This window comes from Mustela erminea, chromosome 15 (assembly GCF_009829155.1).
Source record: "Mustela erminea isolate mMusErm1 chromosome 15, mMusErm1.Pri, whole genome shotgun sequence".
NCBI lineage: Eukaryota > Metazoa > Chordata > Mammalia > Carnivora > Mustelidae > Mustela > Mustela erminea.
Window position 1 is genome coordinate 14583602 of NC_045628.1, and position 26999 is coordinate 14610600.

Genomic DNA, 26999 nt, shown 5'->3' on the forward strand with positions numbered 1-26999 from the left:
ACAAATTATGGTATAAAACCCAAAGGCTTCAAACAAAGCCAATTTAAATATTAGATTTTAATAGTATTGAAACCAAAGAACTGTCCACTTAAAGTCCTAACTATCCTAGGGCCTTGGGGTCAAGGGGTTTTAACCATTTCTTTTTGTGCTCAGACCTTCCTTCAGCTCCACACACAAGAGCCGCCCTCCCATCACCCCAGCTCCGGACCACATGCAAAGCAAAGTTGGAAGGTAGACTTCTCATGAATTGAAAGCAAGAAAATACTGATTTGACCATAAATATTTTTATTAAATGTGAAAATACACAGGCATAAAAATAGTACCCATATTTGCAGACATATCTGAGACCCATTTCAATTAATTTTCTCTATTAAAACACTAAATTGAGATGGATTAGTCTTGTCTCATTCAGAACCAGCAACAGCCTTCTAGCAGGAGTAGCAGTTTAACTTCTCAAACATCTCCACGTTTTCTTCCTCCACGCTCTGCTTTCCACTGCAGGAAAGAGGCCACCGCAGACCAGTGCAAAACCTGTCACTCTACGTAAAGCCACGCAGTGGCTAACTGTACTCTTAAATCATTCAGCAAATGAGATCATCCATTTAAAAAAAAAAATCCACCTATTAATATCATTTGCAATTGCAGAACAGACTCTGCTACTAACAAAAGGAATGATCTGATTTAGAATACGGATATTATTTGCCGACAAATTAGCATTTGCCTTCCTCCTTCCTTTCTAAGTACGGGAAAGTCACTACATTCAATTAAGTTGCATGGAGTTCGCGAGCTCACAGCACGGCTGGCACTCAGAGCTTTCGCGAGGCCCTCGCCGGCGCCCTGTGCTTAAAGGGAGGCAGCTCCAACCCAGCCTGACTGAGGAAGCGTTTTTAACTTAAGCATCTTACGCATTTTTTTCATGGCAAATGCCACAACTTCTGTTTTCATGAAGTGAAATTTTCCATTTTCCACCATGAACAGGAAATGCTGCCAATTTCAAATTGTAATTCTATTAACTTTTTTCCTACTTGGTTATTTTCCCCTTTAAAAAAAAAATATATGGGTAGTTTTTACATTCCATTATCAGAGTCCAAAAAAGTTGTTTTCATACTGATTAAAGATACATTTTTAATACTGACCAAAGAGAAAGATGGTTTAAAGTTAGCATTACGTCCCTCCAATTCACAGTAGTAAACTATTACAGTTGTTTTTGTTTTCACGTTTTCATTTATCCATACCAAGAAAGCAGAGTTTCAAAAATGGGCAATAAATTTATTCTCCTTTTAGAACCTTCTCATGTTTTTAGGTTGATGTGTTTAATACTTGCTGCTGTGGAAAATATCCACAATGTCCAGACAAGTGATACTCCATTTCAGAAGCTTTCCAAAAAGCAAGGAAGGAATTTAAGAAAGGAATCTCCTACAGCTAAGGCTAGGTACCCCTGTGATTTTACTTTTCCAGAAAGAGCCATTTACCAGGTAGCTGCAGGCCCCAGAAACAAGAGCCAGGAGACTGGCAAGTGGAAGGAACCCAAAAGCAAGTCAAATGCCTGTCAGTCCCATGCGGTCCATCGGTGGACGAGCTCTCCCAGCGGGCCGGCGGGACAAAGGCCTGGCCCTCCGCACCCGGAGCCTCTCTCAGGGCCGGGGCCGGCAGGGCCGGACTTCCGGCCGACACTGTCCTCAAGTCTCTCTGTGGCGCCGGCACTTGGCACATAGCCCCTTTCTGCACTGAACACCAGCAAGTAACCGCACATTTCAGTTACGGTGACTAATCTGAGTCCGCGGTAAGATTTCAGGAATGGGAATTACAGGTTTATTACCGGTGTGGACAAAGCCACGCCAGCAGCCGTCTGGGCAGCGCCTGACGGTGAGCGACGGAACCAGCACCGGGACGCAGCTCCCACCGGCCAGCCCAACACCGTCCTGACTCCCTCGGGCTCCTTGGGGTGACTTCTCATCGTCTTCTCTGAATGGAAAGGCAAGTGATTTCATATTACTGTTCTGATTCTGTGTGAAAATTCGTACTTTAAAAGTAGGTAGAGGCCATTGCTAGACTGCAAAACGGTCCCAGTGACATCATGTGCCAAAGAACCAGGCTGGCGAACAGTGCTGATGTGATGGAGTCATGAGATCGCTAGGATGAAAGAAACAAAACGAATTTCCCTCAGAGATCCTTTCAGCACTGGCTTGAATTTTGAGACCTTAAAACAAAAGGAAAGCTGCAAACTATTCACTAATTTTCAAAATGCATTAAGTTTATTGGTACGAAACAGACTTTAAATAGGATGCGGAAAGCACACAGGCGTTCTGCTCAGTTCAACTATGTGACTTTTTCCCTCCGTTTAGAGAAATTTCTCCACATATATTTCAGGATGACTGTGGAAGGAAAGGCTCTGTGCTTGGCTGCTGTGGCCAGGACCCCTCCCGCCACGGAAATTAAAATGCTTGATTTCAGAAAAACAATATATTAGACCCATACTCATCAGAATGCTCTGAGGCCGAAACAAGAAAACCTTTCCATAATGAAAGTAGTAATTCTTGACTAAAGTAATTCTCTTAGAGTTTAAATGCAGCATCAGTAGTTCTGTAAATATTTAATGTTCTTGATTAAAGTTAACACTCAGTTTTTAGGGAAAAAAATTATCCAGTATCCAAAGACTGAATAAGTTCGTCTCTTAAAAGGTAAGAAGGGACCGGAAGAGAGGCCTTCTGGATGGTGGGCATGCAGCCAGAGCGACTACATTTGTAAACGTGTATTTTTTTCTAGGGACAACCAGAGGCATCGGGGGCGGGTCAGGGGCGGGTCTCCTGTCTAACCCCGGCCTCAGACAGCCCACGGGGGGCGGAGGGCGGGACTGCAGTCCGGGAGGGTCGGCCAGGACCGGGAGAGGCCGCCCCGCCGCCTTTATTAAAAGCGGGGAGCATGGGAGCAACTTTCCCTTTCTAAGGCAGTCCTGTTGCAGGCAGGTCTGCGGAGCTCCGACTTCGGCTGGAGCATTTCACTCCGCACCGCAAGCCTACTGCAAGTGACACCACCGCTCTCCGATCCGGACCTACGTCGTGCCTGACTTCTCTTTCGTTCCACGGTAAACCGAAGAGCCCAGATGAGTTTACGGCTCATTCTGCGTCCGCGGTCCTCGTGTTCCCTCGCAGGCGCCCGACACAGCAGACGCGCCGCACGTCCATCCAGCGTCTACACCCGCAGCGCCACTCCCACCTGGCAGCGGGGTTCCTCGAAGGCTCCGTCCCTCCTGGGGCCGCCGCGCTCAGGCCGGCGGAGACGGAGATGCGTGTGGCCGCGGAGGCTCTGCCACTTCACGGGTATTTGCGAGCGACTGCGCGACCGGAAGCTAAGCGAAGGCGTCCCTAAGAACGTACGACTCGGAATGCTGCCATTCTCTTCGCGAATCCTAAAACACGAGCTCGGGGCTCCGCACCCACGTCGGCACTGCTGTCCTCTGCCCCGCGGCTCCCGCGCGGCCCTGCCGAGGCCCCGGCACAGGCGCGCCCGCCGCAGACCCTTCCAGACCCTCCGCGTCCGCAGGGGCCGCTGTGCCCGACGCAGAGCCGGCTCCGCCTCCCTGCCTCCGAGCACCCACCAGCCTCCGGCCTAAAATGGATAAAACGATCTTTCCTAGTAAAACAACTCTTTGGTCATGGACAAATTAAAAGATTTGAATTTTTTTTTTTTTTCATTAGGATCCTGGAACAAGGTTTCTTTGTGTTTAATCTTTAAAAAAATTAAGGAAGAGGAGCAGAAAAACAGCTGGTTTAATTGAAGTGGAATTTGAATCTAAAAGGTCCGCCTGAGCTGAAGGGATTGAAGCCCTGCCACGAGTTCCAGCTCCTGTGGAAAGGGTTGCCGCCGCCTCCTTGCTGGCTCTCCGCGTCCAGCGGGTCTTCCCCGTCGTCGAACTTCTTCCTCATTTCTAGGAAAGAAAGGCGCGCGTCAGGACGCACGTGTGCATTAGGCACTGGGCTGGGGAGTCCCGACTCTGCCCTCAGCACAAGGGCCCGGACACACCTCTGGGCTCTCCCATCCCCAGCCGGCTCCCCGCGGCGCTCTCGGGGGAAAGCCTAGAGGAGGCCCGTCCCGGGAAGGGGCGGCGTTCAGGGCTGGCAGCGCCGAGTCACCGAGATTCGGGCCCCCTGCCTCTTCTCGCCTCGCGAGCATCTACCCAGGGAAAACGTGCTCTGGAAAAAAGGAACTGCGGACGAGGAGAGCTCCAAGAGTCCCACGCTTGGGGTCAAAGAGCCACGTCCCCACCCGGCCCCAGCAACGCAGTCCCAACCTCGCCCACCCTGCAAGCGTCTGACTGGCTTCCTGGGCCTCGGTCTTGGATCGGAGCAGGGCCGGGGTTCCCGGGCACCGCTCAGGAGGCCGCCTGCGCGGCAGTCCCCGGCAGTCCCCAGGAAGGTCCCCATGAGACCGAGACTAAGGCTGACGAACGGGACGGAGGAACGCTGCGGCGGGGCAGGAGGGCAGCCTAGCATCCTCCGAGACCGCGAGAACGATTTCCTCCTTAAGGCAGGAACGGGCTGAGAAAAAGTAACAACACAAAAGAACTCGTAGCGACTGCAAGGGCAGTTCTTGAAGCTTCTGTGACCGTCCGTCCCCCGTGCTCGGTGCGAGCTCAGGGGACAAGCCTCTGCTGAGCACAGAACGGCCCATCCCGCGGACTCCGGAAGGGCGTGTCTGCTCTCTTGTGGGGTGCGCAGAGAGCACAGGCCCACAGAGCTTCCATTCCAGGGCTGACGCAGATGTTCAAAAAAGATCTGCCAAGTGGGTATAAGGTGTGACTTCCTTCTATTTCTGGTGAATCTGTCTAGCTCAAGTCTAGCTCCTGCTGACACCGAGGACATACAAAAGGAAGAGTTATTCGCTTCCGTTAAATTCCCCCGGAAATGTCCAAACATCGTTCAGTATTACCTAATTTCTCTGTCTTCTCTCATTTCCCAGGCCCTGTCAGCGCACGGTAACAGCATTTCCAGCAACCAGGAAAGCTAACCAACCCCGGACCTGGGGCAAGATTCCCGGGGAACACAGACGACAGGCAGCCCCCGCCCGGGCTGGGGGTACGTTCGGGCCTGGCACCCCGGCTCCCTACTCAAGCGCCTCCAGGTTCCAGGGGAAGAATTTGTCATCATCGGTCTGGGGAGGTGGAGGGAACCTAGAACCTCCCCTCACTGTGGTGCTTTCCTGTCGCCCGCGGGAGAGCGGAGACTGGGCTCTGGTCACTTGTGCAGGAAGCGGGGCGTCAAACCGGGCCTCCCGCTTCCGAGTCTGCCGCTCCCCGATCGCGCGGGGCCCAGGAGGGCCGGAGTGTGGCGGGGGCGGGCCTGGGGCTGGACTCGCCGAGCTGCGAGGCGGGGGAGCCCGCCCAGCCCCGCGTCTGCCTCCGCCCCAGTCAGCGAAGCAGCGGAGCTAGTAAGTCACAGCCGCGGCCTCGGCCGCCTGCAGAGACCCGTACCTGGATCCGAGAGAACTTCTTTAGCAGCCGCTATGTCGATGAACTTCTTCTCCGCTTTTTTCTTTTCTTCCTCATTCTGGAAGTTATCTGGGTGCCACTGCAGAGCTAATTTTCGGTATGCTTTAATGATTTCTTGCTTTTTGGCGTTTCTGAGCAGTATTAAGATTAACGCTCATTAGTCAAGAAGTGCCACCTCACCGCCCCGGCAACTCAGACAGTCACCATCCCGCGGGCAGCCCCGCGGCCTGCTCTTCCCGTCCGCGCCAGTGTGGCCACCGCCGCGCGCCTAACCTGCGCTTCTGGGGGATCATTAAAGCTGCTTCAGAATCTCAATGGGAAGAAATTACTTTTGATCTTTGTAGTTTTCTCTCTTAAAAAAAAAAAATCAGACCCATTTTTAAACTTTCTGAATTTCCGACCCACCTGATAACAATTCCTGGCATTAAGAACTAACTGTGACTCTGAACCACACTCCTGTTTTGCTTCTGGTTTCCTTCGTTCTGGTCAGACCTTCGATTGAAAGACTGATGTTTCCCTTGCACAGAGAAGGTGGATCTTGTATTATTTACCTAGCTTTTGTCTCTCCGTGCGTGTATTAATTCTCGAAGTGCCACTTTATTCTTAGGCCTAAAGAAGTTTGCTTTTCCCCCTCCTGTCCCCCCAAAAGAAAGCTCACTCCTCTTCACCCTTCCCCAAAAGTCTAGGCCAGGGCCTACTCATGCTACAGCGTCCTCCCTCTGTCGCCAACTACTAAGTCCCCCAGCCTTGCAGTGCTAGTCTCTTTAAAGAAATCTACCCGTAACAAAATAGCTGTCTGATGGTTACGATGTGAAAGATGGTTAGGTTTGATCCAGGACCGAAATTACATAAAGTAAGGAACTCAATCAGAGGAGGAAAAAAGAAGATAACAATGTAAATTTTAAATAACTCACCTTTTTACTCCCAAGATTTTATAATAATCTCGTTTCTGTGACTGTTTCAATAGCCTCTGTGCCTTCTCTAGACCTTCCCGAATCTGCTGGTCATTTTCATTGTGTTCCTGTGCAGTTTCGTAATCCTGAATAGCTGTCACGAGGTTTAAGATAACGCTGTTAAAGGAACCGGAACTTACAACCTCTACTTATCCTGTCAGGCTGATCTCGCCATTACTGCTAAGAGCCTAAGAGATGGTGACGATTTTGTTAGGCAACTTATGAAAGGCATAATTAAAGCTGAATTTAGGTAGCTTTTTCCTCCCATTCAATAAAACTGTTTACTCGCCCACCTTCCCTCCGGCACAGCTTCACATCCATACTTGACACAAGGCAGCCTTTCCATCACTGTGACTGAACTGATCATTACATAGGAAAATAAGACGGTGGCAAAGGAAATCTGCACCATCAGCTACAGGTCCACAATTCAGAAGAATCAGAGGCTTAGAAAGGGAGCAAGGGGAAGCACCAGCAATCAGAGTGTCGAAGTCCTAGGGATTTCAACAGGAACTATTACAAACCTGCTTTTTTAAGCTACTGGTCAAAGCGGAGGACACTGTCCTGGTGTGGGACGTCTGGTTAACAATCCACATCACAGCTTTTGCCTTATTTTAGAATACCTGAGTATCTAGAACACAAGGCATCAGGAGATCTAAGTCATGTAGAAAAGCGTCAACATAGCAAGCCCGAGACTGTTCTCCTTCGAAAGGCCCGCTGGCAAGGTCAGTCCTGGCTGGCGTCTCAGAAGATGGCCTTCAGGAGCGCTCCCACCATCACCTGGTGAGAATGGCTCACCAGGCCTCAGTATTTGTACAGATAATGTCGTTTATGTGAAATATCGTCTTTCCCTCTGGGAATCTGGGTGCTGGCACGGCAGAAGGTGCCTGGCTGACTGACCCCTCAGGAATGTCCCGGGCACCGGCGCTCTAGTGAGCTTCCCCAGCAGACAGCACCTTGCACGTCTGGAGGAACTGCAGCTCGCCCTATCATTTCAAAGAGAAAGACTCTTGGAATCCTCCGCTTTTCTCTGGAGTTTGTGCCATGTGTCTTTTCCCTTTCCTGATGTTACTCTGTGTCCTTTCAGTAGAATAAATCTCAGCCTGAGTCCCCACTGTGTGCTGAGTCCCATGTGTGCTACTAAGTCCCCAAATCTGGGAGTGGTCTTGAGGAGCAGACATCTCAAATAAGGGACTTTTAGGTCCGAATTCTAGTTTCTATGTGAGTGCATTTCACTATAGGGAAAACATCTCTCTGGATAACATGTCTGAGGATTCGTACTGGCCACGGCTCATCCTGGAAGGGATTCAGGGAGGCACAGGGTCCTCCTGACAAACTGCCAGAAGGTCAACAGCGGCCTAATACCCGGTCACAATGCCTAGTGCTTCCCCTCACTCTATCTCACCACACAGACATCAGCTGTTTCCCATGAGCACAAGAACGAGGATGAGGACAGGACAAGGAGATATTGTGAGAGAGAGACCGCCTTCACATAACTTTTATTACAGTATATTATAATTATTCTAGTACTATTAATCTCTTACTATGCCTAATTTATAAGTTAAACTTTATCATGGGTATATATGGGTAAGAAAAAAATAGTATATTTCGGGCTGGATGTGATCTGCAGTTTTAGGCATCCACTGGGGGTCTTGAAAGGCATCCCCCGCAGATTAAGGGAGAATGACTGAAATTTGCCTGAACTACAGAGAAAAATGAACCAATACTACCTCTGGTCCATGGCTGGGGGGTGGGGAGGAGGAGTGACACACATTTCAAGCTTTTATTCTAAGTCCTGCCTCAATGCATTAATACTAAAAATATGAAACTACAGCCCTCCAACTCACAGTGACATCATAAAATACCTTTCCAATTTAGAACACAAAACTGTCATAGTAGTGAGGTTTAAATTAACAACTACTAACCATAGTACTCAGTATCACAAGCTAGTAAGGAAACGTACTTTGAAGGAATTCGATACAAGAGGAAAATGTTTCAATACATGCAATTTTGCTATTTATGCAAACTCTACATTTAAAACATATTTTCATTCTTAAATGTTCAGAGTATCTCCTCCAAAGCAGGCTTCTATAGCCTATCCTTTTATTAAAACTTAAGGTGGACACATTTCTCCCAATCCAGAAAAAATATAAGGTTGTTTCCTACATTCACATCATTACAGGTCGGTAATTTAATTAGAAACTTAGTATGGGTGATGTTAAAACTTCCCATAGACATAAATGAGATAGATCATTTTTAATTATATTTTCTCAGATTCTACCCTCCAAGGAGTCATCTTTAAAGAAAAAGTAAGTAACATCCAATTATGTTTCTCCTATACTGTAATTAAGCAACCCCACAAAGTAGAATAAGTTAGAAATATTAAGACCCTGAAAAAAAAATCTATTACATATTAGCCAATTCATTTTCTATCCTCTGAACCTAAAAAAACTTCCCAAATCCTTTTTCTTCCATACTCCCCACTCAGTCCTTCCTCCGGCACAGTGCGAACAAGGAAGCACAGGAGCGCGCCTCCCTTCCGTCCCACGCCCCCTCCGGAAGGACAAGATGATGATGGAACCCCGGCAGCACTAAAAACAGACCAGAAATTTTCCTAAATTTCTGAAAGAGAGGAAGCAAATGGATTATTAATAATTAATAAACCTAAGTAGAGAAAACCACCATCCAAGTAGAAGCCCGAGCAGACTGCGGAGCCATTCTTTTTGGCCAACCACCGAGGGTCTGTGAGATGGCGAAGTCCCCCTTCGGGGGTGAGCGGCACAGCAGCCACCCTGCCGGGCCGAGAAAGAGCCGCGAAGCTGAGTCGCAACTGTGCCCAAGCAGAGGCCGCGGGGACCACGAACAGATGCAGAGCCCAGCCCCCGGGCACTCGAGATCTCCACGGCAGACCTGGAACTGACCGAGAAAAAGCGGTTCCACCGGAATGTCAACACACGGAAGGACCCGAGCAGGAGAGTCCGGCAACTAACGCGCCGCTCCCCCGCAACTAGCAAGACAGCGAGGCCCACAGGCAATCTTCCCGCGAACCAGTCCTCCCCACTTCAAGCCTGCCCGCAGCTCCCGAGGGCAGAAGCAGCATTCCAAAGACAGATGTGCACGGCTGCGAACGACTGCCCCCTTTCACTCCACAGTCCATTAGCAAATCCCAGATCAGCTTCCCTTCAAAACGCACCCGGAGTCGCTCGGCTGCTCACCACGGCCGCCGTCACCACGGCCGGCGCCCGCTGCGCCGCAGGCCGACCTCAGTACACCTGAGCAGCTGCCACAGCTCCGGAACAGCTGCTCTCCGCTTGCAGCCTCCTTCCCCGAGCAGTCTGCTCTCAGGACAGGGACTCAGACGGCCTTGTAAAGAGCACATCAGACCCTGTATGATATGCCCACGGAATACCAATCTCCTCCTCCTGAGTATCATGCTAAACAGTCTGCACCAGGGCTGCTAAAATGAGCTCGTGTCAGCTGAATCCAAGATGAGAGGGGGAAGCAAACCGTGAGAAAGCTCAATGGCAAAAAAAAAAAAAAAAAAAAAAAAAAAAATCACAGAAAGTGCCAGAAAATACACTTTCTGGGTGTATGGGTTCACCCTACAGTGACAGCTTCTATCCTTTGCATATTGTGAGAACCATGAAATCCAGAGCCCGACGGTGAGTTAAAGCAGAGGCCTTGCTGGGGAAAAGTCGGGAACAAAGACAAGAGCAAATCGTCTGGGGCAGCACGTGTCAGGAGCCCCCGACAACCAGCCCCCTGCAACCATGCGCGCTCTGAAGGTGAGGGGCTCATTCTCAGTGCAAAAAGATCTACCCCTTTGGTAGCAAAGGAGCAGCCGGGCCGGCAGCAGATGACCTGGACGCGGTGTGGCTCAGAGCAGCAGAGAGGGCGGGGCCGTACAGAGAGGCCCTTTCAGCAGGAGGCAGGATGTCTGCGCAAACTGAAGCCCAGACTAGTGCAACTGTTACATACAGAAGGCTGCCCCGCCCCTGGTGCTCCATTGCGCGCGCGCACACACACACACACACACACACTCACACAGCCACACACACACTCACACAGCCAAGGCACTTTCCGACGAATAGGGCAGGATAAGCCAAGTCCTTTTATGATCATCTTGTTTTAAACAGTACAGCATCAATTCAAAGACAATTTTTAAACTGCAACAGAAGAGAGCACCTAAACTTGCCTGATGAACATACATCAGAACAACAGCCCAAATACATGAAAATTCTGAGCAGACATTATGGCATGAATTTTTTAAAAATCCAATCACCTCTTTTAAGGGTACTCACAAAGCAGAATAAGAACTCAACAAAGAGGGGCACCTGAGTAGCTCAGATGGTTGGGCGTCTGTCTTCGGCTCAGGTCATGACCTCAGGGCCCTGGGATCGAGCCTCGCATCAGGCTCCCTGCTTGGTGGGAAGCCCGCTTCTCCCTCTCCTCTGCTTCCCCCCTGCTTCTGCTCTCTCAAATGAATAAATAAAATCTTAAAAAACAAAAACAAAAACAAAAAACACTCAGCAAAAAGACAAAGAGAAGATAAAAATGTGAGTAGTCACTACTCAAAAAGATCAAAACTATCACAGAAGTACAGATGAAATGAGGAGCAGCCCATGAAGCAGAAGCAAATGGGAAAAAAATAAGGACACAATGAAATGGAAATAAAGAGTTTAAAAGGACTAGAGAAAAAAATGGCAGTTTTACATAACAACTGGCTAGGAAAGCAAGAAGGCCCAAATTTTCTGAGTTCTTAAAACCAGTGGGGCTTCAAGCCTGGGATTTCAGGGCTCGGCGCGCCTGGCTCTGGGAGAGCTCCGAGGACACGGCATCGCTCTGAGAGAAGGCAGAGCAGTCACCCGCAGACACACGGCATGGAAACAGCCACCTGAAGCACACCCCGGCACACAGCAGGCAGGTTACTCGCTTGTTTCAGAGTGTGTCCCGGAGAGGCAGCATTCTCAGAGAGACCCCTCTGGGGACAAAGGAACCGGTGGCCAGTGCCATTTCCCTGCCGCCTGGCTCAGGGTAAGTACAGAGCCACCGGCAGGAACCAGGGCAGTGCCAACACTCGCCACCTCATCTGCTTACACCCAGCGCCACCAACACTATGCTGCAGAAGAACCGCCCGTCCCGGGCGTGCTTGCCTCAGTCCCAGTAGGCGGGCGGCCCCCCGCAAGACCCGCACCAACTCCTGCCGGCACCGCGGCTCCCCGTCTGGGAGTTGTGTGAGGCCCTGGTTCCAGCAGCAACAGGTCACATCTCACAAGCCGACCAGAGCACATCTGGTTGAAACTCAGCACAGTCAGGCCAGGGACCAAACACTGCCCACAACTGGCAAACAGAGCCTCTGCCGACGATGGCGTGAAGGATAAAGTGGCCAGGACATAGGAGGGCACACCCTGGACACACTCCCCGAAGCGGCAGGCCCTGGGGCACAGGGGATACTGCGTGGCAGGGGACTGTAGTGCCTCTTCTTCAGAAGGCCATCCCCCTCGAGAACAGGAGACAGAGCTGACTTTCCTCACACACAGAAACAGGCACAGAGACTTCGACAAATGAGAAGACGGAAGAATTTATCCCAAATGAAAGAAGAGGACGAGGCCACAGCCACAGATCTGAGTGAGAAAGATCTAAGTAACATGCCTGACGGAGAACTGACAGCAATGACTGATCGGTCATAGGGATTCTCAGTGGACTTCAGAAAGAGTAGAGAACATCAGTGAGATGATTAACAGAGATAAGGAATAACACAGCAGAAATAAAGGGCCCAATAAACAAAATGAGAAACACACCTATGGAAAGACCACCCATCGCCATCTGATCGCCACGACCACCTTTGAGACACCCACATTATTCGTATCAAAACAGTGCCTTTTGGACTTGTGACTTTTGGAACTAATTCTCTTTTCATTTGTGGCTGAATGTCATACGTACAATAAATAATCTCTTCTGCTGTCTTAGCTGAAGAAAAAAAAGATACTAGCAAACCAAATACAACAATATATTAAAAAGATCATTCAACACCATCAAGTGGGATTTATTCCTGGGTGCAAGTGTGGTTCAGTATTTGCAAACCAACCACAGCATGATACATCACATCAGTAAGAGGAAGGGTAAGAACCATATAATCATTCCAGTAGATGCAGAAAAAGCATTACACAAAGTACAACATCCATTCATGATTAAAACAAAACAAAACAAAACCTTCAGCAAAGTAGGTTTAGAGGGAACACACCTCAACATAATAAAGGCCATATATGAAAACCCCACAGCAAACATCGTTCTCAATGAGGAAAAACTGAGACCCTTTTCCCTAAGGTCAGGAACAAGATAAGGATGTCCGTTCTCACCACTTCTATTCAACAGAGCACTGGAAATCCTAGTCACAGCAATCAGACAACAGAAAGAAATAGAAGGCATCCAAATCAGTAAAGAAGAAATAAAACTTCCACTCTTTACAGATTACATGATACTATACACAGAAAACCCAAAGATTCCATTAAGAAACAGCTAGAGCAGATCAAGAAATTAATTAAAGACACAGGATACAAAATCAATCCACAGAAATCTGCTGCATTCCACCAATAATAAAGCATCAGAAAGAGAAATGAAAAACAATCCCATTTACAGTTGCACCCCAAAATAAGATACCCAGGGATAAACCTAGCCAAAGAGGTGAAAGTCCTGTACTCTGAAAACTATAAAACACTGATGAAAGAAACTAAAAACGACACAAAGAAATGGAAAGACAATCTATGCTCACAGATAGGAAGAACAAATATTGTTAAAATGTCTACACTACCCAAAACAATCTATACATTTAATGCACTCCCTCTCAAAACACCAACAGCATCTTTCACAGGCTGAAAAAAAACTATCCTAACATTTGTATGGAACCACATTAGACCACAAATAGCCACAGCAATCTTGAAAAGCAAAGCTGGAGGCATCGCAATTCCAGGCACTACGTCAAAATAAAAAGCTTCTGCACCACGAAGGAAAGGATGAACAAAACTAAAAGGTAACCTACTAAATGGGAGAAGATCCCTGCGGTGACATATCCAGTAAAGGAATAGTATCCAAAATATATAAAGAACGTATAAAACTCAACACCCCAAAAAACCAAATAATCCAATTTTAAAATAGGCAGAAGACATGAACTGACTGACATTGCTTCAAAGAAGACATCCAGATGGTCAACAGACACCTGATAAGATGCTCATCATCACTCTCATTAGGGAAATGCATATCAAAACTATAATGAGTTATCAGCTCAAAGCTGTCAGAATGGCTAAAATCAATACAAGAAGCAACAGGTGCTGGCAAGGATGTGCAGAAAAAGGAACCCTCTTACCACTGTTGGTGGGAATGCAAGCTGGTGCGGCCACTCTGTAAAATAGTACAGAGGTTCCTCTAGTTAAAACTAGAACGACCCTACAACCTAGGAATTGCATTACTGGGTATTTACCCAAAGAATACAAAAATACTAATTCAAGGGGATACAAGCACTTCTATGTGCATAACAGCATTATTCACAACAGCCAAGATATGGAAGCCCCAAGTGTCCCTGGATAGATGAAAAGATAAAGATGTGGTTATTTAGGGGCACCTGGGTGGCTCGAATGGTTGAGCCTCAGCCTTCAGCCCAAGTCATGCTCTCAGGGTCCTGGGATCGAGCCCTGCATCAGGTTCCCTGCTCAGTGGGAAGCCTACTTCCCTCTTTCCCTCTGCCTGCCTCTGCCTACTTGTGATCTCTCTCTATCAAATAAATTAATTTTTTTTAAAAGATGTGGTATTTATCTACAACAGAATATAATAAAGACTGAAATCTTGCCACTGTAATGACACGGATAGAGCTGGCGAGTATAATGTTAAGTGAAAGAAGTCAGTCAGTGAACGACCAATACCATGTGATTTCATTCACTGTGAAATTTAAGAAATACAACACAACAAGCAAAAGGAAAAAGAGACAAATCAAGGAACCGACACTTTTTTTTAAGTAATCTCTACATCCAGAGTGGGGCTCAAATTCACAATGCCAAGATTAAGAGTCACATGCTTTACCGAATAAGCCAGCCAGATGCCCTTCAGGCTCTTAACTCTAGAGAACAAACTGATGGTTCCCAGAGTGGGAGTGGGGAGGGGAAGGGTGAAATGGGCGACAGAGATCCAGGAGTGTGCTTGTTATGATGAGCACCCAGTGACTGAAATAAAAACTTTAAAAAATGGCTAAGATGGCCAATTCTATGTTATATGACTTTTCCTACAAGAAAAATAAAAATAAAATAAGTGGTATAGTCAGACTCCAAATTCAGGACTAATTCTAAATCCCATACTCTTCCCACTATGACCTTATAGATAAACTAGGCTCATTCGTCCAGCCAGTGTGGTGGCCGGCTCCGTGCTAGGCACAAGTAGCAGAGACAGATCAGCTAATAAAACAGACGCAGGTCCTCACGCTGCTTACATTCTAGCCAATACAACTGCTTACCTCATAAGGACACTTGAATCATCCCTATATTCAAAGGAACTTTATCTACCATTTAGTAAGGCCTGAATGAATATCCGTTTGCTCCTCTCAAAAACTATGAAAAGAATTACGCATATAGATCCGAAGAGCCGCCTTCATGACCTCAGAGGCATCCACAAACAACAATCTTACTTTACTTACTTTCTTGTGAGTGGAATCCCCTAATACCTTTCCTGATAATTGTCATAATCCCCAAATTAATAAATCTCTATGTTCCATTATTCACTATAAACCTTGTTTTTCTTTATCCATTACATTCTTATCACTTTGAATTGCTTATTTAAAAAAAGATAAAACCAGTAAAGAGAATATAGAAAGCCTCATATTTCAAAATGCGATTTAGCCTAGTTAATAAGAGTACCAGTCATCCACATCATTTGTTAAACCTCCAACTCAAATCTAAACAATGCAAGTAATACACTTCAGTTTGAATTATAGAGGCCCCCTTGGCACCCCACCCCACCCTCAAACAGAGAGACCTAGTAAGCCCATTCCCAACCTCTCCATGAAGTTGCTTGATTGTCATACTTTGGACTCAAACAACCATTTTTATTCTAAAACATAATTCAGAAAGATTCCCCAGTATACAATCCAAACATACCAACGAAGACAAATAAATTCCTATTTAAAAGATATTTTAAAGGGAAAAACAGACTCCAAAGACAGATCTATTCTATTAAATCAGTGCTAAGCATCTTTTTCTTCAAGAATGAAGCTATCCAGTTTCCCTAAAAAACAAGTCAGTTTAGCATTCAAGTTACAGAAGCATCTTCAAATTATCTTTAGCGGCCTACAAGACTTAACCTCCTTTTAACAGCTAAGCTTTTTATATTCTTCTGCAACTTCTCTAATTTCACAATTAGAACTGAGGATTTAAATACAGATGACAGAAGTACCTGTGATGAACTCCCCAAAACTAATGGAATGCAAACTCCTAGACTACAGCCCGTCTCACCGAGTACACAGAGTAGCTCAGAAGTGTGGAGAAAAGGATGCTAACAGGGTCTTCTTGAAGATCATTCTGATTACATACATTTCAAGCCTCACTCAAACCAAGGTCTATACTGTAAAATGTCCCACAAATAGCAGTACCTAGAGTTGTCATCACTCACAGGAAACTGCTTAGGAGCAAGATTCTTGTCAAACTCTGAAAAGCAGGAAAAAAGTAAGCGTTCAGTGTGTCTTAAAATATAATCAAATGAGAGGCACCTGGGTGGCTCAGTCAGTTACACATCCCAACTCTTGATTTCTGCTTAGGTCACAACCTCAGAGACATGAGAACAAGCCCCGCTGGGCGTGGAGCCTGCTTAGGATTCCCACTCTCCGTCTGCCTCTTCTGCTCCCTACATGCACGCTTGCTCGCTCTCTCAAAAAAAAAAGTTCCACAAACCTACCTGAATTATCACTGCTGCAGATGCATTCTCAGTGCATTTAAAATGTTATCCAGAATTACCACTTCCCATAATATAATTATTTTAATAAGACATTAATACATATTAACAGTCATACATTTTACTATATATTCAGTGCTTAAATGGAGGGGAAAATAGAGTACCACAAGCCAAGTTTCACCAGAAAAATACTCTGGCCATTTTCAACTTAAAATGCCTTATCTGATTTGAAATGAAAACTCTGCAATAAGGGCTACAGGGCTCGGTTCTTTTAAAGACCATCACACTTAAATGTCCATACCATACGGTCACATCAAAAAGTCACAAAACAATAAATGTGAAAGGATTCTTTTTTAATATATACTACTGTATATATCTTAGTTTTCTTCCAAAAGAGAACTATTTATTAATTTATTCGAGGCCCTTACAACATCTAACAGGAAACTCTTACTTCAACCTTAACAAAGTAGGATATGCAACTATCCTAATGTCACTCAACAGCTCAGTGGTCACAGATGATCTTTCCATATTTAGGCACATATGACATATATGTGTGTGTGTGTGTGTGTGTGTGTGTGTATATATATATATATATGTTGTAGGTGTAATATGTATACCATGCATATGCATGGAATATATATTAATATATAAAAATATATGGGGCACCTGGGTGGCTCAGTGGGTTAAAGCCTCTGCCTTCAGCTCAGGTCATGATTCCAGGGTCCTGGGATGGAGCCCCGCATCAGGCTCTCTGATCAACAGGGAGCCTGCTTCCCTTCCTCTCTCTCTGCCTGCCTCTCTGCCTACTTGTGATTTCCGTCTGTCAAATAAATAAATAAAATCTTTAAAAAATAAATAAATAAATAAATAAATAAATAAATAAATAAATAAATGATTTTTAAAATAAAATATATATAGATCTATAAAGCATAGACTAATATATATGCACAGAAAAGTCTCAAAGATAGAAATCCCAGATGAACAGTGATTACCTCTGAATGATATGAAATCTAACACTTAAATTTTCTATGTTGCTATTTAACTATTCTAACTTGTCTACAACAAATAAAGGCTAAAATGTCTGAACTGGTTTCAGCGGCAGAACGCTCTCCTCATGCGGTATGTCCTCCAAGTTCCACTAAGGAAGAATCCCCCAGTTCTCTGCCATGTTCCTGCTGTCGTCAATGTTTCCAGCTACTCTGGTCAACTTGTTCTAAGCAAAGGATGTTAAGCGTGTGCTAATTTCCTATACATCAACTTCCAGGTACTGCAAATCAAATTCCTTAAAGATTTACCTTCATCATACATTTCCTCTATCAAATAGGCCTCTGCTCGGTCTTTCAGAGCATTCACATTGTCAGGCTCCACCTGCAGAACTTCAGAACATACTCGAATAGCTTCAACAGGCTTCTCATCCTACAAACAAATATGAGAAAAGGATTTATGGTTGTTATTCCATATATTAAGTTTTTACACTTCTGGAAACCAATCACCTGTTACCTTAGAAAAGCAGTGGCAAATCCTTTCTTTTGAACGAATCGTATATTCAGAAACACTTGGCTCTGTTTTCATGACAGATTCGTATTTGCTGGTTGCATCCATGTACCTACGGATGAGCAAACCATGATGAGTAACCATGAAAGTGTATTTCTAGAGCTAAGGAAGGACCCCTACTCTTCACCATAGGTTACTTAATCAATTCACCTGAATGAGCAGGTGCCTTCAAGCACTGTTTTTACCTTATTAGTCTACAGAGGCTACAGAAGGTACCTCTGCCAGCAAAAGTTAGGAGGTAAAACACATGACCACAGAAAATGTGTGTGTACAAAGGAGTATACCTGTGAATACCAAACAAGGTGAAGAATTTCTTCAGAAAATAGTGATTTTGAAAATGAGTAAAACATTTCATTAAGTCTGACTTACACAGAGCATTTTCAGCAAAACAGTGATCAGGTTTTATTTCTGGGTCACTACACACCTTCATGAAATAACAGAGCCCATTAACTACACAACATCTTATATAACGAATGTCAATATTCACAGCTAAGTATAATGTAGTTCCTTGCAGAAGGAAACTGCTTAAATCCCCAGCTTTCTAAGAACAATAAAAGCTATTTCAGCATTTTTTAAAAAAACTAGTGAAAAGTATTAGTCACGTTATACACTAAGTTACTTTCCTTTCCTTAGTAATAGCAGACTAAAAGATATATTTTTATACTACTGTGGCACATTATTCCCATTATTCAATTAGAAAATAACTGCAATTCACTAAAAAAAAAAACAACTAGCTTCTGAAAAAGTGAAGCAAAAGTACTTTCCCCAGTTCCTCCAACTAGGTACAATTAAAATACCCTAGACATTATATATTTATAAAAATATGAAAAGACTCCAAAAGAGGAGAGAAGCAGGTAGACCATTTGAGGATGGCATGTGTAGACTGAACTAATCCCAAATGCTAGTGTTCTTGTTAGTGCTGATATGCTTTCGTTTTATGCATACAAATCTTAAAGTTCTATTGATGATAATACAAATCCAATGTAATTGTTAATTCTACACTGGGCACTTGGGTGGCTCTTTTTGACCTGTCTAGGCCAGTATCTGTAATTCTGGGGCTGGAAGCTTAGAGGTGGGGAGGAGAGAATTCTCAAGTTCACCATCAGTAGCTTGGTCAGACCTAAACACTTCAGTCTGTTCACACAAAACTGGATAAGAACATAGACATGGATGTGCAGAGTTAACTTCCAATTTGCATACTCTGCTTAGAATTGGGGGGAAAATTTTTGAAAGATAATTGTTAAATTATTAGAAACGTGTTACAGTCATACTAGTATGACATTTTGTCATATAAAATCTATATTTACCTCTTATATCTATTAAAAATATTGTTGCACATAATTCAACATATATTTGACTTTGATTTTGTTTCACAATAATTAAAACAACAGTAAACTTGAAAAAAAACAGAAACAAAAAAAAACCAAAACCCATGGGCACCTGGGTGGCTTAGAGGGTTAAGCCTCTGCCTCGTCTCAGGTCATGATCTCAGGGTCCTGGGATCGAGCCCTGCATTGGGCTCTCTGCTTGGCAGGGAGCCTGCTTCCCCCTCTCTCTCTGTCTGCCTGCTTGTGATCTCTCTTTCTGTCAAATGAATAAATAAAATCTTAAAAAAAAAAAAAAAAAAAACACCAAGGAACCTTGGGACCTGAGGGAAACATAATATGGTAAACTTCCTGGATTTTTTTTTTTTTTTGCTTCCTATACCCCAGACTTGGAGCTGAAGCAGCCAGCAACCCAGAAATGCTAATGGGTACAGACAATAAAATCAAAACCCAGCAAGAGCCTGCTCTCTCAAGTCAAAAGACCTGGGAAGGGAAGCCTAGCAAGATGGGAAACTTTGGCTCTAGTACCACCAAACACCACCAAAAGAAAGTAAAGCCCCACCCCTTCCAATGCCAGCAGGTCAAGTGGACAGCCTCGACTTCCTGCCGAGCCTGTGACAAGGTGTGCCCACACCTGTACCAAGGTGGGACAGGGAAGGCCAAGTAGGGAGCCAGGACTTTCCTCCATACTGGAAATAATTCCCAAAACTCTCACCTGCTCCAAGCAATAGAGAAGCCCTACACCTCAAGTATCAACAAAGGCCAACTGGGAAACGTCTGCCTCCCTGACAGTAACAATGCAATGCCCACCCTTGCTTCGCTGGAACGGCGTCAGAAAAATACAGCCAAAACAGAAGATTTAAATTAAAAAAAACAGTCTTACAAAATCAAAGTGTCCAGGTTTCAATTAAAAACAATTCAGCCTACCAAGAAACAAGATCCCAAACTGAATGAGAAAAGACCCCAGAAGGACAGAGATGTTAGAATTATCTGATAAAGATCTTAAAGCAGCCATGGAAATGGCAGCAGTGACAAACAAACATGCTTAAAGCAAATGAAAGCAACAGACGGCCCTGGCAAAGTAACGGAAGAGATACAAGAATAATCACATGGAATTTGTTTATTAGAACTGAAAAATAGAAAAACCCAAAAAACAAGTTCATTGAATGTGCTTCAACAGTAGAACGGAGGTGACAGAGAAAAGAATCCGTGAACTGGAATGATAAAAAGTGACCAAATCTGATCAGAAAGAACGTGAGCTAAGAAAAATGAGGAGTGCCTCAGAGAGCTGAGGCGCTATCACAGAAGAGCTAACATTTATGTCAACAGAATCTAAGACGGAAACGAGAGGCCTGAAAAAGTACTTCAAGAAATAATAGCTGAAACTTCCCAAATTTGACAAGACACAAACCTACATATTCTAGAAGCTAAGTAAACTCCAAATAAGATAAAAACAGGGGCACCTGGGTGGCTCAGTGGGTTAAAGCCTCTGCCTTCAGCTCAGGTCATGATCTCAGGGTCCTGGGATCAAGACCCACATCGGGCTCTCTGCTCAGCGGGGAGCCTGCTTCCCCCTCTCTCTGCCTGCCTCTCTGCCTACTTGTGATCTCTGTCTGTCAAATAAATAAATAAAATCTTTCAAAAAAAAATTAAAATTAAAAAAAGAAAAAAAAGATAAAAACAAAGATATCCACACCAAGATACATCACAATTAAACTTCTGAATACTCAAGAAAAAAAAAATCTTGAGGGGCACAAAATATATAAAAGAAACAAAAAAAAATCTTGGCTCACTCAGTTAAGCGTCTGCCTTCAGCTCAGGTCATGATCCCAGGACCCTGGGATCGAGCTCCACATGGGGCTCCCTGCTCCGTGGGAAGCCTGCTTCCTTCTCCCTCTCCCACGCCCCCTGTTTGTGTTCCCTCTCTCGTTGTGCCTCTCTCTGTCAATAAATAAAATCTTAAAAAATAAAAAAAATATTGAAAGCAATCAGAGGAAAATGCCTTATTTTTAGGGAGAAGACCATTAGAATGACAATGGATTCCTCTTCAGAAACCATGGAGGCCACAAAAAAGTGGTACAATATTTTTCAGGTGCTGTAACAAAAGGACTGTTAACCCAGAATCCTATACCACAAGAAAATCTCTATATACTCTGTAGACCTCTCTATCACTCTAGATACCACATTATTTTTTAATAGTCAATTTATATGTCTGTCTCCCACCCTAATCTAGAAGCTTCTTAAGACCAAAAACCATGTCATATTCATTTCTACACCCCCAGTACATTGTCAGTACCTGACACAGGACATGTTCAATAAATATTTGGTGAAATATAAGTAAAACTGCTGGTAAGAATACTATGCAGTTACTATTATTTAAATTCTGCTATATTAAAAAAATGTAGAGTTGTAGTAGTCTTGCCAAGGCCCAGTGCTTTCTAGGATATTCTATCCTCAAGGACTAACAAGTAAAAGAGCAAGCAGTTCAACTGTTCTTCTGTGCCCAGAAAAGACATACAAGGGAGGCCGCACAGTGAAAAACAGCGTATTCTTACCTGCCATCTCTGATGAGCTCTTCGGCTGACTCGATCAGCTTATTCAGTTTCTTCACTTGCTTATAGTGTGCAAAACACCTTTTATGATCCTGGTCAAGTTTTAGACATTCACGAACTTCACTGCTCATGCATTTAAAAAGAGGAAAGTACTCCAAGTCAAAATAAGCAATGAGTAGTTTTCCATACCAAATACAGAAATCACAATATTTTTTTGGTAACAATTAAACAAAACACACAGACCGAACAATTCACCATACACTTTTACATATGGCATTCTCGCACACGCATGTATTAATTCAAATTAAAATGACTTAAGTAGGTTATACATGAAACACCCCACTTTGCTTCTGCAAATATAGTATCTCTACTTTCATAAGCACAGCTCATGAAAATAAACTATGTGGAAATAGAGTAACTTAGGGATAACACAAAATATATAAATGAAGAACATAAAAACAGCCTTAACCACAGTTTTAACTTAAAATTAAAAAGAAAATGGGATGATTATCTTACTGCCAACAAGAAAAAGATGAGATGTGCATGTCACTGGAACTGACCTGAGAGACAGTTCATGGTCTCCTAGTTGATAGTACAGTGTGCTAATTTTAAAAAAAGCCTCAGTATTATCATTCTTCAATTTTGATGCAGCTTTTAAGTCACTTATCGCTTTCCTAGGTTCCCCTTCTTTAATGAAACATTCAGCTCGAAGTTCCCGTAGTTCTGCATCCCAAACACAAACCTTGAGAAACAAGAGAATTAGACTTTACGAAACAGCAAACTACACACACTCCCTCCCACACATTTTGCCTGCATATTTATTGACGTGAAACCACCTTCACGTAATGTGATTTCTATATTATAAAATAGTACTAAAAAGTCTGATACAATTTAGATGTGACAAAATAATTTCTCCAAGGACATCTTAAATGGGGGAAGGAATATCCTGCATATACTAATGAGGCCCCTTTCCTACTTCCTTCAATTATATAATTTTAAAACTCTGAAAATAAGTATACATGGCATTACTATTAAAAGGTTGTTCCCAGTGAAGCATATCTGATTTTGAAAAGAATATTCTATAATCTAGTCTCAAAAAATAAAATCTAGGTTCTACATCTGTAAAATATTTCTGTTCTACTAATAACTAAATAGAATTCTCTTTTATAAATTGTTATCTCTTTGAAATTAAACCCTCGTATCACAAAAAGAAAGAAAAGAGGGGAAACAATGTGGGAAGGTTGAGGCTTCACCATTTCTACTTCATGAAGAAGTCGACGATATTCATAAATGGACTAGTATTCTTCAAAACTTAAGCCCAAAAGTCCAACAAAAAAGCCTGGGGAAGTATCTTTCATATATTTCTGAGTTGTTCTTTCTAAAGTCATATCAAATTTTCACATGTATTAAGATATCAAAATCAATACCGTACATTAAGAAAATATCTTGAATAATAAACTAGGTCAAAATGGATAGTCTAACTACTAGAAGGTAAAAAATTTTAACTTTGTATTTCCTTAATAAAGCATTAAAATGCTATAATAAAACACAAATTCTGCTGGACCACACCACGTGATCTCCTCTACAAAATCATCAAAGAAGCACCGATTCCACATACATCCTAAGGTGCTATGAAAATGATAAATACCCATGAATTATGCTTGCTTCTACTTGAGGATTTTAGTCGACTTCCTCCTTGAAACCCTCTGCCATTCAGCCCGTCAGCAGCGAGAAGCCTACAGACTCGGGTTTCCCATCTAGAACTCCAGATCTTGTCAACCCTTCATCTGCTTCTTCCCTAGAAGCTTCCCATTCTAACCACTCCTCTTGGCCACAAACCTGATTCTTCCTTTTCCTTCAACCAATTCTTTCATCTTTAATCCCGTTATCGAACCTCTCAAGCGCTCTCCCCGCAACACAGAATGTAAAATGAGACAGAAATACCAAAGCAAGCGATATATAACGATGCGTAACCCCCCCTCTGCGGCACCTCCAGCACATTTACTGAAAACCTCAGTGCACCTTCTGCTCTGTACCAACACCAGCTTTTCACTTCAGAGCTAAAAGCCCGAAGACCCACCTGATTCTATCCCTATCTTGGTTTCTTGTAATGCATAACGTGTCCGAGTCTATAAATGTGCCTTACCGTGCAAAGCAGTCGGCGCCAGGCCTGGCAGCCGCACCGCCGGGGACACTCACCTCTAAAATCTTATCAAGGAAGGTTATAGCGGCGCCGTAGTCCGCGCTCTCGAAGGCGTCCAGCGCTTGGGACCGCAAACGCTGCATCTCGTCAGCCTTCCCAAGCTGCAGCTGGGCTTCCTTTTCTTCGCTCTCACTTGGGCTAGATTTGAGCTATCAGAATGAGAAATTAATGAGAAATGTTTAATCTCTTAAACCTAATTCCCGCAGTACACCCCGATCTGACCATTTTACACCAAGTTCACCGGGGGCGAAGGGAAGAGACGCCGGCCACGCTGGCCCATCCGAGCACGTGCCCCGCGGCTGACACGCGGGAGGGAAAGTCACCCCCACTCGGGACAGGACACAGACGCAAGCTGGACGCTGGGGGCCACAGGCCTGGGTCCCCGAACCTCACCAGGAAGCAAACCCGTTGGGGAATATGACAGGACAGAGAGGAAGGACGGACGGCGAGCACTCGCCTCCCTCTCCGTACGGCTCTGCGCGCTCATGGGCGTCCCGTGTATTCTGCCTTCCAGCTCTACTTCCTAAATGTGGTTTTTTTTTTAAGATTCTATTCATCCATTTGACAGAAAGAGACTACAAGCAAGCAGAGAGGCAGGCAGAGAGAGAGAGGAGGAAGCAGGCTCCCCGCTGAGCAGAGAGCCCGATGCGGGGCTCAATCCTAGAACCCTGGGACCATGACCTGAGCCGAAGGCAGCAGCTCAACCCACTGAGCCACCCAGGCGCCCCCTAAATGTGTATTTTTAAGTATAAAATAATTTTACCAAAATAATGAAAACCAGGGAAACTGAGGAGAGGGCTGTTTTTTAAGAGGTTATAGGATGAAGATTTGATACCAGAGAGGCTATGGTGTAATGAGAAAAAAATCTATGGGGAAAAATGAGAGAATAACACCATATATTAAAAGACTCAAGAGTTTTAAGAGGTCTACACATTTTCTCTTTTTAAATAACCCTATCGAGGTGCCTGGGTGGCCCAGTGGATTAAAGCCTCTGCCTTCGGCTCAGGTCATGATCCCAGGGTCCTGGAATCAAGCCCCTCATCGGGCTCTCTGCTCAGCGGGGAGCCTGCTGCCCCTTCTCTCTGCCTGCCTCTCTGCCTACTTGTGATCTCTGTCTGTCAAATAAATAAATAACCTTATCAAGGTATAATCCATACCACAGAATTCATCCGTTTTGAGTGCACAGTTCTGACTTTTAACATATTTAGCAAGTATGTACCCACTACCCCAGTTTTAGACCATTTCTGTCAATATTTTAAGACCCCTTGTGTCTGCTTACAGTTCATTCCTACTCCCAGCCTGGCCTCAGAAAAAGCAACTCAACAATTTCTTCCTCCAAATGGAAAATCTTAAGCTTAATGGCTTAGAAAAACTGAGTGCCTACATTAAAAAGCTCTGACTTGGGCAAGTGGGGGGAACATTTTCCCTGCCTTTCCTAGTTTATATATAATAATTCCTGAAATCTAACATTCTTACTAAGATGGGAATTGTAGTTGATAGGATCCAATCTGGGGTGAGATGTACCCAATGGTAGATTATTTCTAGAAATGTCTCTCTTTCAATTGACCAATCATACTGCTCCCTATTTTAGGTAAAAAACACCCACCACCAGCTACTTGGTAAAGAACACTCCAGATGTGAAACCCCAAGAATACTATTTCTGAGTAGAGGTTCTATATGTCTCCATTTTGCTTTTTGGATACCTTAGGTATTGTTTTGTCTGTTTAACCATTGGCTTTTGACGGAACAGACAGAACTCCCAAGTATTCAGAGGTAACTAGAAATTAACCACCTCAGCTTGCTCAGAGGAGGACTGTCCCTGCAGGACCGAACTACCCAACTGAAGGGAGTTGCTGTAAGGCCATGACATGCTAATCTACGGCTGTTTTATCATCCTCAGGACGGTCCTGAACACTTCCGGCAGATCACACTGGAATAAAGATATGTGTGCATCACTTTGCTCTGGGTAAAAGTAATTTATTAACTTGTTTCCTATACGTACACTGCTGCCCCTTTTGGAATAGGATATCCTATTCTGTATTTTTGAATTTTTGAGTACTTTGAATTTTGGAATATTGCTATCCAATTCCAACTTCTGAATAGGATATCCTATTGAAAAGGGGACGGTAGTGTACATACAGGAAACAAGTTAATAAATGACTTTTACCCAGAGCAAAGTGATTGATACACATAGATCCTTCTTCCAGTGTGCTCTGCCAGAAGTGCTCGGGAAAAACGTGAGGATGATAAAACAGCCGTAGATTAGCATGCCATGGCCTTACACAGAGACTGCCTCTCCTGGATGGAATTTACATTCTTTTTTTTTTCCTCAAACTTCATAGAGTCTAATGTCTACCACATGATTTTCCTTGTTGGAAGGTGAGAGCAGCAGAAGCCCTAGAGCTTGAGGCTGAGCATGGAGGGCTCAGCAGCGCTCAGTGCCCAGTGGGAATGGGCAGGAGGGAGTCCGGTGAGCTGGGGTCCTCCGGGCCTCTCAGAGGAGGGGGGAGCCGGGAGGAGAAGGAGGGACTCTTGCAACGAGGTAGGAAAGGAGTTTGAGAAACAAACTAAGGACTTCTAACCCTGAGGGGTTTCAAAGTAAGCTGAGTGGGATGAACATGTTCACTCTTCCCGCCGGCTGGGGACTCCTCCCGGGGTATGTGCGGGTGGAGCCTGGTCCCTGTTAGCATTTCCCTCCCTCTTCACGTTCCTTCATAACCCTTCTTCTGTGTTTCATATTTCTAACCCTCTCAGACAAACCTCTCCCAATGACGATATTTCTTATCACTTACTCGATCACCCATAGTAGCTATGGGGTGGGGGTGGGGGTGGTTAAAAGGGGCGAGCTGCTCTCTCATCTAAATACACCGCTATTTCTGGGACTTTGAATGAGAACAAGGGTTGATAATTGTGGTAGACAGACTTCTAAGCTGGCCCCAAAAGACCCCCACCTCCTGGAACTCATACCTGTGTGGGACCCCCTCCCCTAGGATGGAG

The 26999-nt window shown here is 44.5% G+C and overlaps 1 protein-coding gene across 1 annotated transcript in view; it reads right to left on the reverse strand.

The window, feature by feature from the left end:
- Positions 1 to 268: 268 nt before the first annotated feature.
- The window catches only part of DNAJC3 (DnaJ heat shock protein family (Hsp40) member C3), a 63895-nt gene continuing 37164 nt past the window's right edge, over positions 269 to 26999 (reverse strand). The window contains exons 5-12 of the mRNA XM_032315031.1: positions 23999 to 24151; positions 22360 to 22541; positions 21803 to 21922; positions 17869 to 17974; positions 17664 to 17784; positions 6403 to 6535; positions 5471 to 5619; positions 269 to 3928 (exon numbers count right to left, since the gene is read on the reverse strand). Coding sequence (XP_032170922.1) covers positions 3771 to 3928; positions 5471 to 5619; positions 6403 to 6535; positions 17664 to 17784; positions 17869 to 17974; positions 21803 to 21922; positions 22360 to 22541; positions 23999 to 24151 — 1122 coding nt within the window. The 3' untranslated portion in view covers positions 269 to 3770. The remainder of the gene's footprint in view (positions 3929 to 5470; positions 5620 to 6402; positions 6536 to 17663; positions 17785 to 17868; positions 17975 to 21802; positions 21923 to 22359; positions 22542 to 23998; positions 24152 to 26999) is intronic.